General features: G+C 42.0%; 1 protein-coding gene across 1 annotated transcript; it reads right to left on the bottom strand.

Annotated features, from left to right (window-relative positions):
* Positions 1-2,671: 2,671 nt before the first annotated feature.
* On the bottom strand, positions 2,672-15,772 carry HHLA1 (HHLA1 neighbor of OC90). Its single transcript, XM_059867270.1, has 15 exons — positions 15,671-15,772; positions 14,710-14,769; positions 13,590-13,670; positions 13,041-13,124; positions 12,865-12,948; positions 11,469-11,552; positions 10,860-10,916; positions 10,665-10,751; positions 9,807-9,899; positions 8,577-8,774; positions 7,993-8,052; positions 7,682-7,756; positions 4,445-4,601; positions 3,718-3,800; positions 2,672-3,494 (listed from the first exon to the last, which is right to left on the bottom strand). The coding sequence occupies exons 1-15, from the start codon at positions 15,744-15,746 to the stop codon at positions 3,451-3,453; spliced, it is 1,323 nt and encodes a 440-aa protein (XP_059723253.1). The 5' UTR covers positions 15,747-15,772; the 3' UTR covers positions 2,672-3,450.
* Positions 15,773-16,381: the final 609 nt, after the last annotated feature.

The following is a 16,381-nucleotide window of genomic DNA, read 5'->3' on the forward strand; positions in this document are numbered from 1 at the left end:
TCATACAATGTTCAAACAATTCTTATGTTTAAATGAAGATATTGTGAAACACTGTGTAAATGAAGTTATTCTAATGTTACATCTATGGAATGCAGTTTATCCACAATCCATTATATTTGTTTCATATCACAAAAATTTGTAGTCAAACATTTATTCTAATCTGTGTTGAGACTTACCTAATATATCCTAATTTTTCCTAATGAGAAATATGATGTTATTTGGAGATCTTCAAGAAATGTGTGTAAAAAACTTTTCTAAATGTGTTGCACTAGTATTCATTAAATGGCAAATGATAGACTGGTTTTTGACTACAGTCACAAATTACTTTAAATTTAGAACAAGTAAGTCAGGCATAGGGCTTTTTAGAGCCAAAAAAAATGAACACACATATATGTACCTTCTTATTATTATCTGCTTTTCTGAACTCAAATGTGGATTTAATTTCTATTAGAAAATCTTGTAATATTTTATCAGGAAGTGAGATTATAAATCTAACAGCTCTAAATATTTATAGTCTGTTTTCCCAAATCTCTTTCCTATATTTTTTTGTCTATTACTCTTAAGTCACAAATAGCTTATTCTACATTGTTTTCGTCTTGCTTCCCTTATTATAGAGAACATCCAGAAAAACTTACCTTGAGGGATATTATCCCAAAGCAGCTGGATGGAAGACAAATGAACATCAGCAAAGCCAGTACTAACTTATTTATACCCACTTGGATATAGACCTCACCCATGTGATCCCTTCCTTTATCAAACCCACTTCAACATTTATTAATTAATTCTTCCATGAGATTCCTTGGAGCCTTTATGCCTGGTGTATCTGTAATATGGCTCCAGCCACGTAAAGGATCTATACTGAGGAGTCTGTTCTGCAGGTGCCTTCACCACATAATAACTTTCCCTAATACTCTTGGCTGTAATTAAAAAACAGTCATCCCATTGTTATTAATCACTCCCAAAATCTCTTGGGCATGTGAATGTGGCTTTAATGGCTTAGCAAGAGGTAGTGTTTGGTGATGAAAGACGAGTGAGAGTTTACACAGCTTTAAACACTGGCATTCCTCAGGGCTGGGAAGTCTTTAATCTATCCGTGGTGGCTCTGATCCAAGGCTGAGTGAAATGCAGGAGAAGGTTGGTTCAGTGAGCTTTGGGCAGGCTGATTTCATCAGGGAGGTGTGCTTTCTGCCAGGGCCAGGCACAGCTACCCTTTGAGGAGTCCATAAACAGAGACAAACTGTCCACTGAACTGCAGCATGGAGAAGTGAGAAGTCTGACAACTGGGAATTGTAAAAATACTTACATGAGCAAAAGGCCCTTTGAGTCTGTGACCTACAAGGTTTTCAGGAAGGCTTTCATAGTCACCTGTAAGATCTTCATGGAGAAGCTGTTGATATCTGAGCTGGATGTGCCTGGGGAGATGGTTGGAAACAGACTGGTGGCATCCCAAGGGTGGTGGCCAGTGGCACAAAGTCTATTTGGAAGCCAGTGCCAGGTGGTGCATTCCAGCAGCCAGTGCTGGATCCAGCCCTGCTTAGCATCCCCATGAATGAATGACCTGGATGATGGGGCAGAATGGACCCTCAGAGGGCTGGCAGGTGACACTGAACTGGGATGAGTGACTGGGATTTCAGAGGGTCACACTGCCATCCAGAAGGACCTCCATGAAGTTCAGGAACAGGAACTCCATGAAGTTCAACAAGAAGTGCCAAGTGCTGCACCTGGAGAGGTGCAGCCTCATGCACCAATATGTGCTGGTGGTCACCTATCTGGGAAGCAGGTTGCTAGGAAAGGACCCGGGGTCCTGCTGGACACAGGGTTGAACAGGAGTGAGAGGTGTGCCCTTGCAGCAGAGAAGGCTCAGCATGTCCTGCACTGGGCAAAGTGCTGCCTGCAGACTGAAGGAGGGGGTCCTGCCCCTCTGCTCTGCACTGCTGAGGCCACACCTGCAGGGCTGTGTCCAGTTCTGGGCTCCCCAGTATAGGACAGACATGGAAAAACTTGGGACAGTTCAGAGAAGGGGCACAGAGATGATGAAGGGACTAGAACATCTCTCTTGAGGAGGGGACAGGAGAGCTGGGACTCTTCACTAGAGGAGTCTTGGGGGGATCTCATCCATCCAGCAAACACCCGAGGGGAGGGTGCAAAGGGGACAGAGCCCCTCTCTGTCCAGCGGTGCTCAGTGACACGGCAAGAGGCAGTGGGCACACACTGAGGGCTGCTGCAACAAGGTGAGACCTCCCACAGCATGGCACTGCCATGGCCATGTTACAGCACCTCTTCTTGAACTTCAGTAATTTCTCATTGACCCATTTCTTGGGCCTGTTGAGGTCCTTCTGGACAGCAGCACGTCGTATTCCCAGCACATGCTCACTGTATCGACCCTCCTGTTTATTCCATTGGCTTAACTTTCAATATCTGCTGAAATTGGTACCATCCAATCTATCCTGCTCCTTGACATGACAGAAGTTCTTCTCTCACACTATTGAGCACAACAGTGAAATGTATTTTGGAAGAGAACCACTGCATCCCACCTCTCCCTGGGGTCAGCATTGCTTATATTGCCACTTTCCTCCTTGGCTTTGCCTTTGAACATCTTTGTCCAGTGAAACATCGATGTGCAGCAGCTATAGTGCAAAAAACTTCTTATTTGAAAAGAGTATTAATGGCTTGATGATGTACTCTGGGTAGATGGTAGCATAATGTTGTTGCAGCATAGAAAAATATGGGACATGCAATTGATTTGGCTATTCTTTCATTTTTTTAGAACTGGTTTTTAGTTCACCAGACTTGCATATCAAGGAAATGAAAGCTGGGTTGGAAGGGGCCCTGAGAAACCTGACCTGGTGAGGTTGGAAGTACATAATCTTTAAGGTCCCTTCCAACCCATTCTATAATTCCATGTTTCTATGAATCCTGGTGAGCTCACACAAATACATCTCAAAGTACAAAAGATCCTGTCCCTTCCTGGGTTGGTACTGCACAACAGGAATTGCTAAAGTAATGGAAGTTTTTGATTTTGAAGATAACCTGCATGTGTTTAACACCAGAGAGTCCTGCTAGTCTTCAGTATTTCAGGTTGCTTTTAAATTACTTTGCACTTGTTAATTTTGATTACTATGTCTCAAATGTCAATAAAATAAATAGAAACTATTTGCATTTATTAGCCAGCCAGATATGTAAATATCCTTTTTAAAACAAGATTTTTTAAAGACTTTCAATGTTTTTATTGCAGTTACATCACTTATATAAAATATCTCTGTTTTTTAGACATTATTTTTACAATGACTTGGAGGAGGAGACATTTCTAGGTTAACATTGGGTTAATAGCTGGTCTGATTTCAAATATTTACAAATAATATGTTGCTTTCTGATTTTTACACTGAGAAATCAAAAAGAAAACTAAAACTGCCACCAGTCTTCCAACTTGCAGTAAAATTTCTCAGTGCTCTAAACTGATGTACAGATGTTTTTAAGGCATTTTTGCTTTAATGCTGGAAAAACACAAGAAAATATTAGTTAGAAGAGGTTCTACAAGAAAATATTAAAACATGCATGAAGGTAAAATAATTTGTTTAATCCTTTAAAAATCATTATCAGATAAAATAGCTATCTGATGAAAGACAGCAAATATTCTGTGGATATGCAAAAATCTTTGTTATATCTTCATAATTAGGTATGTAGAGATATAGAGATATAAAGTGAAAATGTACTTACTGTGGGAGTAAGCAACTCTTTTGGCTCTTTCGCAGACATAACTTGCATTTTTCACAAACCAGGAATAGTATTCAACACAGTATCTGAAGATGGAGTTACAGATAGGAGATGCAGTTAAGGATAAGAGGCTTGTTATCTTTCATAAGGAGAGGGACCTTGCACAAGGGCATGGAGTGATAAGATGAGGAGGAATGGCTTCAGGCTGAAAGAGGGCAGGTTCAGATTAAATATTAGGCAGAAATTCTTTACTGTGAGGGTGGTGAGACAGTGGCACAGAGAAGCTGTGGATGCCCCATCCCTGGAAGTGTTCAAGGTCAGGTTGGATTGGGCTTGGAACAACCTGGTCCAGTGGAAGGTGTCCCTGACCATGGCAGCAGAGTTGTAATAAATGGTCTTTAGATCCCTTCTAACTCAAACCAATCTATGATTCCATGATAAGCACAGTATATTGTGCTGCTATTCCTAAATATGGAAATAAAAAGCTAGATTCCAGCCTCAATGATGTCATTAGATGTTTGGAAAGATGCAGCTGGGCTTTTTTCCCTTAGCTGGAATACTGAAGCCAGATCAGGTACTGATCAGTGCACTGGGACACGTTTGGGGCTCAGCTAGTGGCCACAGACCCTCCAAAATAATCATTGGAGTTTAAAAATTGTCATTTGGGAATAAAAAGCCCAGAGGAGTATTTTAAGCAGACAAAGAAGGAAAAAACAGTGCCAGATTTTACCTCATGGCTTCCTTTCTGGAATATCTTCTCTGACCAACACAGAGGCACAGCTGAAAGAACCTGCAGAGCTCCATCACACAGGGATTGATCTTCTGCACCACGAGGGTGACAGGAGGGGAGGTCACACGGGGCTCTCTGAGCATCGCCTGGGGGCACCCTGGGGACAAAACACAGCTCTGAGCTTGCCCAAAGGCTTGTACCACCACATTTCTTCCTCTGCCTTGTCTGGGCTATGATCTCCAAAGCAACGGCTTCCCTACTCCAACAAATAAGGGATATCCCTGAAAATGCCATTCTGGGGAGGGAGGGAGGAAGGGAGGGAGGAAGGGAGGGAGGAAGGGAGGGAGGAAGGGAGGGAGGAAGGAAGGAAGGAAGGAAGGAAGGAAGGAAGGAAGGAAGGAAGGAAGGAAGGAAGGAAGGAAGGAAGGAAGGAAGGAAGGAAGGAAGGAAGGAAGGAAGGAAGGAAGGAAGGAAGGAAGGAAGGAAGGAAGGAAGGAAGGAAGGAAGGAAGGAAGGAAGGAAGGAAGGAAGGAAGGAAGGAAGGAAGGAAGGAAGGAAGGAAGGAAGTGGCGGAAGGAAGTGGCGGAAGGAAGGAAGGAAGGAAGGAAGGAAGGAAGGAAAGAAGGAAAGAAGGAAAGAAGGAAAGAAAGAAAGAAAGAAAGAAAGAAAGAAAGAAAGAAAGAAAGAAAGAAAGGAAGAAAGGAAGAAAGAAAAGTGAGGGCAGCCACAGTGTGATTGTCAACTATTTTTTTTTATTTTTGTGTAAGTAGCAGCAGGCTTTGGCCATGTGTGGATAAACTACCTTACCTGCTGAGTATAATCCCCTTAGACAGTGTAATTGCATTTCCAGGTTCACATGTCTCACACACTTTATAGCTCTGGGCAATGCTATGTTATGTGATAGCAGAGGTTATGAAGGTTAAATTTGGACTAATGAAGTTCTGTTGAAATAAGCTTGAGTCATCTAGTGCTGACAAGAAATTTAATATAAAATGGCATTCTTGGGCAGGAGGAAAATCAAGTCTCTACCAACCTGAAAGAGAAACTACTTTCATTGCTATGAAACTATTTCTCTCCTGGCAGTGCTTGACCAAGATAGCAGGAGTATGTGAGGAGTAGGGCACAGACACTGGCAGCTCCCAAACTCACAGGCTGCTCTGAAAACCAGCTGTGCCAAAGGCACTACACAAACACCAGGTGAAACTAGCCAGAGATGGGCAAGAGGGAGAGCCATTTCTCTTCCCCCCAATGTCATTAGGCTTTGTCCACTTAATAGCATTTGACACACCTTGATATTCTCCTACATGGAGTAAATTAGAAATTAATGATTCCTTGCTTAAGTGAACACACTTCATGTTAATAACAAATATCAGAGCATGGGACAATGAGGTTTTAATATAAGTTGTCCCTGAAAAGTAATGTTTAAATTGATGAGAAATAATAAAGTTGATAAATAATTAAAACTTGCTGAAGGCTACCCTCCTATGAATTTCAGCCTCCACAGAAGTGGGTCCTCCTATCCTGCTAACCAGGTATTAAATGCTTTACTCAGGCATTTTGCCAGCAGAAATTCAGCTTTATCTAGCTGCAAATTGAACATTGGCAATTTCAATTTGAAGCCATTTATGTGGGAAAGAAAAGTCAAACAAAAATGCTGAAAGCTAAGGAAATCGATTTGGTTTTTATTTTTGGCAATCACTTTAAATTACCACTGTTTGCATAATACTGTATTTGTTTAAGGATGAAATAATTTTTCAATTAATTTTCTATTTAATTTTTTGATTGCCTAGTATATTCAATCATATCATTGAAATTTAAATTTTCACCCATTCATAGTAATGTTTTATACCTCTTCTGTAATAAATTTCTACTATGAAATGTATTTTTTTGCATTCAGTACATAAGTTCATAAAGATGAGTAAAAGTAGGAATTTATTTCAGAACTTTCTTTTCTAAAAATTCTCTTTCTTAAGAAATTGAATTGGTCAAGAGACCAGAAAAGGCAAGGACCACAGGTCCTGTGCAGAGATTTCCTCCTGTGTGTTTCAGATTGCCACATTATTGTCAGGGGCAGTGAAGTGCCCAACTTTTGCAATAAACAGACAGCTCTTTTATTAATTCAATATCACATCCCTGTGACACTGAGATTAAATTTTGCTGCCAATGTTATAGTTATTGTGAATGATTCAGACTCAAAATATACCCTCCCTGCACACTGTAACGTGCACATTTACATATTTTATTAGTTGGCACCCACTTCTGTGATTTAAGGAATGAATTATTGGAATCATGAGTCACCCCTCGGAACAATGTGGATGCCCTTTCTCACTTAGGGATCCCACTGCTGGGTGGATTCCCCCAAATGTGTGATTGCTAGAACCAGGCAGGCAGCCTGTGCCTCCATGGCTCCTCACAGAGAGCAATTTGGTGACTCCAATTCACCCATCTCACTGAAATCCAGTTTCCCACCCTTTTCAAAGCATCCTAGCTTCTCCAGAGTCAATGATGTGGCACAAAGAGGAGGATTCTGGTATTTGGAGCTCTTTAAACAGAAGTAAGATGAGAGAAAATGACATCTGTTTTCAGAATTAAATTGCATTATAAGAGCTAAAAAGATGAAAACCATGAAAACAAAAGTCATTTGCCCAGCATTTTAGTTCCTTAGACTCTTCTGGTTTTATCTAAAATATCAAGCCTAAAGGATATTGAAGAGCCCTGGAGTTCAGGCTGATATGTTATCTTTGCACTACCCAGCATCCATGCTGTCACAGAAACACAAGGAGATGAGAACTGAGCTTCCATGAAAATCTAGTTGATGATGATCCTGCTTTAGCTGAGGAAGTAGTTTGCAGTATTGTAAATTCAGAAAAATTCTGGGACTTTCATGTGGCATGAGCTGGTTTCATCATTTTAATTATGATGGGATTTAAAGTGTGAAATTTTCTTTTGGAGTGACTTTTAAGAATGAATTCTCTGATAACCAATCAATGCTAAAATTGCCACACAGAGTACATATGTTAATTCTATCACCACAATATAATCTATGTTTTGAATTTGCAGCTGTGTACAATTCACAAGCAAATGGGAAAAGCAGTCCCTTGGACATTTGGGGTGGTTTACACACATAAACTATCACAAGGTAATTAACATGGATGTTTTTTTCTGCATGGGAATGTTTCTATCTTGCATGACTTGCAAACACACTGCTATTTCTGTGCATGAGGTGCATTTACTTACTGGTGGCTGAGTAAAGTTTCAGTGTCACACCAGGTCTGTAGGAAGGTGGCAGAGACAGTACTGTGGAAGGCAAATCTGAGGGGATGGAAAAGAATAGAACTTGCTTTGGCACCTTAAAACAAAAGGGCAGGATGATTGAAGGAGCAGCAGGAAAGATAAAAAAAACCAACCCTGAACTCATAGTTCATTAGTACCATTCACATCGACAGTGATGTATAAACACATCATCAGCCATCTATTTCTATATATTACTTTCTATTTCATAAATGTGCCAACTGACACACTTTGTTGCTATCCCATATCAGTCTTACCTGGCTCTGTTTGCATCAGTTTGCTGGCTTCTGTCTGCACCCAAAACATGGACGTGTCAGCTGTGGGAACAGAGAGACACACCCTTCCTTTTATTGATTATTCATCTGTCTGATGAGAAGAATTGCTGGGTATGAGACAGCTCAACAGCCAGAGTCCCTCACCCAGTACTGCAGTGACATAAAAAAATGCCAGGATGAAATAGGAAGGACAAAAACTGTCCTTGACTAGGACTTCAATAGCTGTGGACTAGGGAGAAGGGCAGGGTTTCAAAGAGGAATCAAGAAGGCAAAAGAAGCATTTCTATATTTCTTTTTCACAGGTCTGCTCACCAAATTTGGAGCTAAATGTGAGGGAAGATCCAAGTGGCAGAGATGTTTGTGGGAAGGAAGATCAAGTTTTCCCCTAAAGGTAAGAAACTACAGGATGGAGCCTATAGCTGATTTTGGCATTTCTACAACAATCAACTCACTGGCAACCCAGAGGGGGTGTCCCTGAAGGGCTCTCCAGCCTCCACTCAGAGACACTTGGCCAAAGCCCACAGCAGTGGGCTAGGGCAGGTTCCAGGGCTCCTGGCCATACTCACTGGGGCTGGGCTGCAGGGCTGCTGATGGGGCCAAGCTCCCCCCAGGGCTCAGGGGGGGTCTGGCCATGCCCTGGGGCCTGGGAGCATCCACGTGGGGTGATGGAAACCACGAGCCCTTGGCTCCAGCCGTCCTTGGCCACAGCGGGAACTTCGTGGTGGGGATCCCCCCTCCTTTCTGGGCCACAGGGATCCTGGTAGCTGGAGAAGCAAGAGAGGCAGAGAAAGGGCACCAGCAACTGCAGCACACTGGGGGAGAATAATACCTAAAATACACCCAGAAAATGCCATCTACCCCTTGAGTGCTTCTCTGGCACTTGAGCGGGCACTTCTCCATTTCATTTTAAATATGGAAACACAGGGAGCTCCAATAACGTTTGAAATTTTAACTGAGAACACTTTAATGTGTGAGCTTTCATAAACAAAGAAAGAAACTGAAATGTTCCTGCAGGGTTTTGGTTCTTCCTTGACATAATCTGTGCTTAATTTCCTGTACTGCTTCACTACAGTAGAAAGAGAGAAAGGTCTTGTCTGTCTGCAAGGTGAGCAGGCAGGTACTGGAGGGCAGATGCTGCAGTTTGAGAAGAGACACTCATGGCTATGTGAGATAACAAAGGTGGGCATGTGCTTTAGGAAATTAAAAAAATATATAAAGGACAGCAGACTGCCTGCAGGAAATGCAGGGATTTTGTAGGAGAGAGATGCAGCTGCAATGACAAGGAGGTGTGAAGTCAAGGTCAGAATTTCTATGAATTTCTACTACAAGCCAGCAGGTGCAAAGCCTTGCTTTTTGGCTCTCAAAATGGGGCAGAGCAGCACTTTTCTATCTTGTAGCCCTGTAGCAAAGTTAAATGTACTAAAGTTTATGAAATGATCAAGTACAACTGAATGTCATATAAAGAAATAGAGAATAATACAGGAAAAAAAAACCACCATAGAAAATAAGAGGAAATAGTTTAAATAATCTTATTTTTTGGTTTGAAACTAACAACCAGTTTTTCTTTTCTTCCCTGCCTCTTTAGAAAACCTTTTTTTTCTGGTAAAATGACTTTTCACATGAATTTCTCCATCCTCCAGCTCTTCAATGCATTTCTGGCATCATTTGCTGATTCAGAGACATTTTATGCTACCCTTTATTGGGAGTTAACATCACAGTTAACTGTGCAGCAAACATACATGATCACTTGTCAAGACATTAATGAAAGGGAACACAAGCTGATAATATTTGCTCACATTTAAATGTCCACACATATTCTGCTGATGAATCCAGTGTCTTGTTTGAGTCGTCCTGCAACTTCACAAAACTTGAGAAAATCGAATCTAGGTCTTGGAGGTATGAGAAGACAAGGTTAGAGCACTCACTATCCACTGCATATTGTGTGAGAAAAAGGAAAGAAATCAGATTCTGCTAGCATAGTAGCAGCTGTTGTTACTAATTAAAAGGGGTTTTGGCCAAGTGTCATCTTTTTTTTTGTTTGGTTTTTAAAGGAGAACCACCCCAAAGCTTTCAGCACACACAACTTTCCACTGATTTCAGTCTGCCTGCATTAATCTGTCTTTGAAAATGGAAGATAGTGATGGGCAACAGTGAAAGGTGAGCACCTGAAGTGCAGCTCAAACTGGCAAAGCAGTTTTGGGTGGAGGAGTCACACAGGGCAATGACTGAATGTATTCACCTCCACTCTAAATGTAACTCATGAAAAAGTAGGAGGTCATTTGTGCTGAGAGCTATGGGAGGCACCCAGTGAGATTTAAGAGCACTAGAGACCCTCCCCAGCCCAATGCTGAATTCTCTAAAAGCTCTCATCCCAGCAGGTTTTGTTTGTTCCTCCACCAGAAGACCTTGTAACAAATCATGTAAAGATTTGAAAAATTTACTTACATTTATGATATAATTATTGTAATAAATTTTCAACAATATAAAATAACTATAATTAAATACATCATAGTATGCAACTATATAAGCAATAATAAAAAATAAAATAACATTTCTAGTAGTGGAAGTGAGGATGGAGTGCTCATTGCAAGAGCAATCTGGACATGATTTTCACTCTGGCTCCTGTTCCCTTTTATTCCCCAGGATGTACTCACCCAAGTCAGATGATGTGTTACTGGAAAATGTGTAATTAAGAACAGGAGACTTATCTAGTATTTCCAAAAAATCAGACAGATTTTTCCCTGCAAATAGAAATGCTTACAAATATCAAGAAAGGCTTGTTTCCAGTATAAATGATCACTGAGGAAAACTAGGGCAATATTTTTGGGCGGAATGATTTGAACTTTTACCTGTCTGCCCAGCCATCACACAGATGTAGATACAATCAGAGTCATTGCTCTGACGCACTGAAAAGCAAAAAACATAAAAGAGATCATTGGTACCAGTTTTCCTTACATGGAATTATCCTAAACAGTTGAAAACACAAACAGAAAATGGCATGTGGCTGTGGCAGCTGACCAAGTATGTTCCTTCTGATCTGTTTTTTTGACAAAAATCTCAAACCAGCATCAAATCCAAATGTTAGTATCTTCAGGGAAAAACTTTCTATCTAATTAAAATTGTAAATTACAAGCATTTTTATATGGAAAAAATCTTCAGATAAAATAGCCCATACTTATTCTCTGTGAATCAGAATTGCTCAAAATATCAGTATGTAACAATAATTCTCAAACCCACCAATCTTTAGTAGTTAATTATAAAACATTCAAACAACACAACATAGAAACATGTACAACTCCATTTTGCACACGTACATATTGTATATGTATCTTGTTCCATGTGTTGCAAGAAAAATGCTGTTGAGTAAGAGCAATAGGCTTTTACCCACATTTTTATGGTTGTTTTCATGCCAGGAGTAAATGATAAGACAATGATAAATGTTCAAAGGAAATGCAAACCTGAGAGAATAGAAGTGGATTTGAAAATTTCTGTGAGATAACTGGTGGAGTTTCCAATGATATCAACAAGTAGAGCTGTAAAATCTAGACAACAAACAGAGAAGTTTATTATTGAAAACACATATTCTATCATGTAGTCAAAACATTCACTCTTATATGTGATGATATTTTAGATATATGCTCATACATGACAAAATTTAAGGTATTTTAAAGGTTAAAATATTTTGCTGGAGCAGACTGAAGAAACCACAAGAATAATTTCAGAAGTATATTTCAAAGATGATATCCAAAATGACATCTGTGTATAAAAGCAAACTTAAATGGAATTTATCTGTTCAAGAGAACTTTTTAAAGTAATGCTCTACTTAGTCTGTTTAAATGCAGAGGAGATCTGAAGCCTGCAGGCCTTCCCTGCTGTAATTGCCTGTCTGCTGTGCAGGACCTTCCAGCTGGACTCTTTCCTCTGGGGTCTGTTTCAGACATACTGTTGATTCAGCTGTCAGCCCAAGAAATGCCTGGTGGTGTTTTAGGGGTACTTCCTAGCAGTAACAGGTCACTGTTCTCACTTATGGGATGGACCTGAGCCCTGAGTTTTTACTGCTTTGGAGAATGCTCCAACCCCCAAGAAATTCTGGAATTGCAGCACAAAGATTAAAGTTTCCCTGTTATTCTCCAAGGCAAACTGGGTAATTATCCATAAAGGCTTGTGAGATGTGGGGTCCAGAGAAAGCCATGAAAGCCACTGTGGCTTGTGCAGGGTCGCCACGTGTGGCATGGAGGGTGTAGAGTCTGGTCTGTAGCTGCTGATCTGCTCTTGATGCCCTACACTAACCATCTAAAGAATCCAAACACTCAGATGCATCCTGAAATGTTAAATTCTGTGAAATTGGGGTGTGAAGGAGGATTTCAGGTGGAGGGTTTGCCCAAGAGTATTTTGTAATTCATTCAACAGTTCTATGAAGATGTTAGGGCTTGCTTTTCACTTCTCTTGGGCTCATTGAGGTTACTGGAAGTTTCTCTGTTGGTGCAGAGAAGCCCTTGCTCATCCCCTCTGGGTTTTCTCAGGAGAGGAAAAGTGGCCAAGGTGAGGTATCACATATTGCTGGCTGTCTCTCCTGTGCTGCAGTTTGTTTTCCTAGGAGGAAAGGGAGGCCTTTTGCCAGTCAAACAACAGCAGTCACTTGACTGGTGGCTCCATCCCAGACTGCCTGGCAGCCACCTGAGGCTGAGGTCGTGACTTAGAGCAGCCACTTGTTGTGAGTTATGGCTTTTGGCCTCAGTGTGGGGGTGGAAATCATAAGGATGAAGTCTGCAGAATTCAGACTACAGCCTTCAGCTCCAAAGGAAATAATTCATCTTAAGCACAAGCAATTGCCAACCTCTTTTGTGTACCCACCTGTCAAGTCATTTGTAACATTACTCAAACAGTAGCAGTAGTGCATAGGAAACTTGCCAGGGTCAATATTTTTTGCATTAGAGACTGGAGGGAGAGACAGAGAAAAAAAATCAGTGTGTTGTGGCACAGGCTGTGGGAGAGAAACTGCTCCAGAGCTGAGCAAAGCCAACACTCACTGTTGTAAATGGTGACTGACACTTTGTGGAAGGCAAACGAGCTGTAAGAGGTGATGCTCAGCAAAGAGAAGAGTTTCTTGGTGCCTGCAGAAACACAGGTCCACGCTATCAGTGTTGGGAATAAATAGTGAGAAGAGCATGTTTTAACTCTGCTCATTTAGTGTCTAGAGGATTCCCAAGGGGCCAGTATGATACCAATGCCTCACACTCAGTCCATCCTCATTTCCACTGAAGGAAGGATCATTTGTATTGCTTCTTCCTTTTTATTTTGTTTTTCTTTTAATTGAAATGTACACTGGATTAGAAAGTGCTTTTGAAAGGTGTCCCACAAGTAATTAGATTGTGTCTATATATAAACCCACACTAATTTCCAGGTTCTCTGGTGTAGACAGCCATCTGCATGATAAATGCACAGAGGTAACATGCTCCTAGAAGCAACTCTGGAGGCTGACAGCACATGTTTACAGCTTCTCCTGCCAGCACTTGCAGTGCCTTTTCTCCTGCTCTGCTGGGCTGGCAGCTGTGACCTGCCCAGCTGTGTCCCATTACCTCTGAGTGCAGTGCTCAGCATCCCGTTCACCAGCTCTGTCAGGTTGATTGCAGCCAGGTCCAGGGACTTTGCAGGCAGCTCTGAAAGAAAAGGAGTGCATGAAGGCACAAGGGAACAGCTGTGCATCCACTGCTCAGATGTGCAAGAAATCTGCCAGAACAGGAAAACCACAAGGAGCCCATTATGGACATTTGGGGCATACCAAAATACACTGATGGGAAAGTAAAATTCTACCACGGAGATGAGTCTAGGAAAGAGCAAGATACAGCAAGAGTGGAGTGGTGGGCCAAATTTCAGGCCTGCCAGCTGTGCCCTTGAGCAGCTGCAGGGTTCTGCCAGCCCTGTCCTGCTGGGCAATGGGCGTTTGCTGCCAACAGGGCAGCAGATCTCACCATGCAGGTCACAAAAGGCAGAGAAAGTGCCTAGGAAATGTTCCACCTTCCCCAACCCTGTATGAAAATATAGATTTTTGTTTTTCAGCTACTTTGATGGCTATGCTGCTGGCTACAACAGGAAAATTTTGCTGTAGCCAAATCATTCTTTTTATCTTTACATGTTTTATTTCTGTTGTTACTTATTTGTTTTTCCCAAGTCTTTTCAAGGGTTTTTTTTGCTTCCCTCCAACAAAGTCGTGCAGAAGCAGGGCAGTGCAGTGTCTGTGTGAGGGAGGAAGGTGTGTGTGAGCATGACAGAGAGAGGAAGAACAGAGCAGGACAGAAAAAGAAGCACAGAAAGCTGAGATGGGAGCGAAATTGAATTTGGGGAGAAATGCAATTTTCCAATGACATCAGTACTATTTATAACCAGTTTGAAGCCAAGCTGCACCCCAGGGCTGAAAGCAGCACTTGTCCACAGCATAGAAGAGAGAAAAGGAAAAACAAAAGGGAATGAAGAGCTGGGAAGGAGAGAAAGGAAAAAGAGAAGAGTAGATTTTTGGAAGGACAGTTGTTTACCCTGCCAGGGACTGGACTGGGTGGGGTGGCCTTACAGCAGGGGTGGGCTGGGGCTCACAGGCTCTGCAGGAGCAGGACCCATCTGCTGCCACCTCCATGCCCAGCACAGCACCTCCCACTCCCATTAACACCCTGACTCTGGGGCTCCTGATGTGCTGCCTGTTACCTGCAGTAGCCAGCACTGCCAATTGCTTCTCTTTCTTATTTTCTTTTCTTTGGCACGAAGCTGAAAAGTGAAGAAAGAGACTGAGAAACAGTTTTCCCTGTTGAATTTGCCTCTCAATAATCAAAATAAAAATATAATAGTAAATATTTGTAGAGATCTTCATTAGGTTTGCACCAAGAATTTGCTGCAAGGTAAAGAGTAAAATAAGGCCAAATCCAAACAAATCTTCCCTTCTCTGTGCATCTTTGTTAATCAGAGCAATCATGCAGTTGAGGACTGTCCTCAAGAGCTGTGTTGCAGGAGGAATGGGCTGAAATTGGGCTCAGGAGATTGGACTGGGTTTCTGGGACTCACTTGATGACCAGCTGAGGTGCACAGCAGTAAGTGAGAGATCGCAGGACAAGTTGAAGAGATATGTTTGAGATTTAGGTTTCCTATCCCACCAGAGGAGAGCTGAGTGCCTCCTAAGAGTAATCCAAAAAGCTCTCCAAAGGAGTCAGTGCTAGAACATGCTAATCTGCCATGTTCCTATGAAGCTTCAGCTTCTCAGCCCATCCAAGTTCCCCTTTATGTGTGTTTATAATGAAGAAATACCCAGTAGGCAGTGTATAATCCAAGGCTTATAAATCGTGATGTAGTGTTAATCAGCTGTATTAACAACCCTCAATTAGTCAGAGTTAAATCTGGATTGACAATCTAGGTGGTAGGAGCTCTTCTATAACGCTTCTCTCTCTTTCCTTATAAACCTTTCTGTTTCCAGATTCTCAGCATGGGATCCAGGAACAGGCATCACCTGGTCTGCTCTGCTGAGGGACACCAGCCTTGGAGCTCCAGCCCTTCGGTGTTGCCCGCACAGGGGGAAAGAACCAAGCCTGCCACAGATGTGGGAATGGGGCTGTGGGAGCAGCTGGGAAGGAGGCACATGGGCATTCCCTGGGGAGCACCAGACCATTGTCCTTACCTGTGCTGAAAACCAGAAAGAGACACAGAAACCCCAGGCTCATCTTCGCTACCACATGCCAGCAGAGCCCCTGCATTATGGATGCTGACTTCCAGCAGGTTTGGCTGGTCTAGGAGAGAGAAATGATCTTTTGGTGGTGGTAAAATATTTAGCATTGAGCAATTTTGTCCAGCCCTTGTCCCAGAATGATTTGACCACAGGAGAAATATTTGATTTCTGTGATGCAGAGAAAGATTGGGTTGGAAATGGCAAAGGAGCAGAATCTCACAATCAGTATTTCCTCTGTGCCTCTGGGTGCTCTTTGCACATGCCTCTTGATTTTTGAGTCCTACCTAACTGGCTTTTCTGGGGGACTGGTAAGATTGTCAGCACAACCCTCTTCTCTGGCAGGATGAGCTGTGCCTAAAAGGCACCTGACATATCCATGCCTAAAGCCATTCCTTTTAAAACAAGACAAAATTTACTTATGTTTCACTTCAGACCAGAAATGTCAACTGATGTTCTCTTCCATAGAAATGTTTCTTTTCTGATCATCCCTGGTTTTGTATTTCTGTAGTTACTATCACCAGGCTGTGTCCTGTGCTGCCTTGCCTACCTGCTTGGTGAGGATTAAGGTGTTCTGCCTTTCAGACCATTAACTGCTTTCCAGGTTTCAAAGATTTAATTAGAGGGTTAGGGAGGGGAAAAAAAAAAAAAGGTTTCTTTTCATGC

The sequence above is a fragment of the Haemorhous mexicanus genome, chromosome 1, assembly GCF_027477595.1.
Source record: "Haemorhous mexicanus isolate bHaeMex1 chromosome 1, bHaeMex1.pri, whole genome shotgun sequence".
Classification (NCBI taxonomy): Eukaryota; Metazoa; Chordata; class Aves; order Passeriformes; family Fringillidae; genus Haemorhous; species Haemorhous mexicanus.

Excerpts from the sequence above, each read along its gene's own strand:
- HHLA1 (XM_059867270.1), bottom strand. The coding sequence starts at position 15,746 with ATGCAGGGGCTCTGCTGGCATGTGGTAGCGAAGATGAGCCTGGGGTTT. Across the intron at positions 8,775-9,806 it reads ATATGTGTGGACATTTAAAT|CTACCAGGATCCCTGTGGCC; the intron begins GTGAGCAAATAT and ends TTGCTTCTCCAG. Across the intron at positions 3,495-3,717 it reads AAGAGTTGCTTACTCCCACA|CATTAAAGCAAAAATGCCTT; the intron begins GTAAGTACATTT and ends GTGTTTTTCCAG.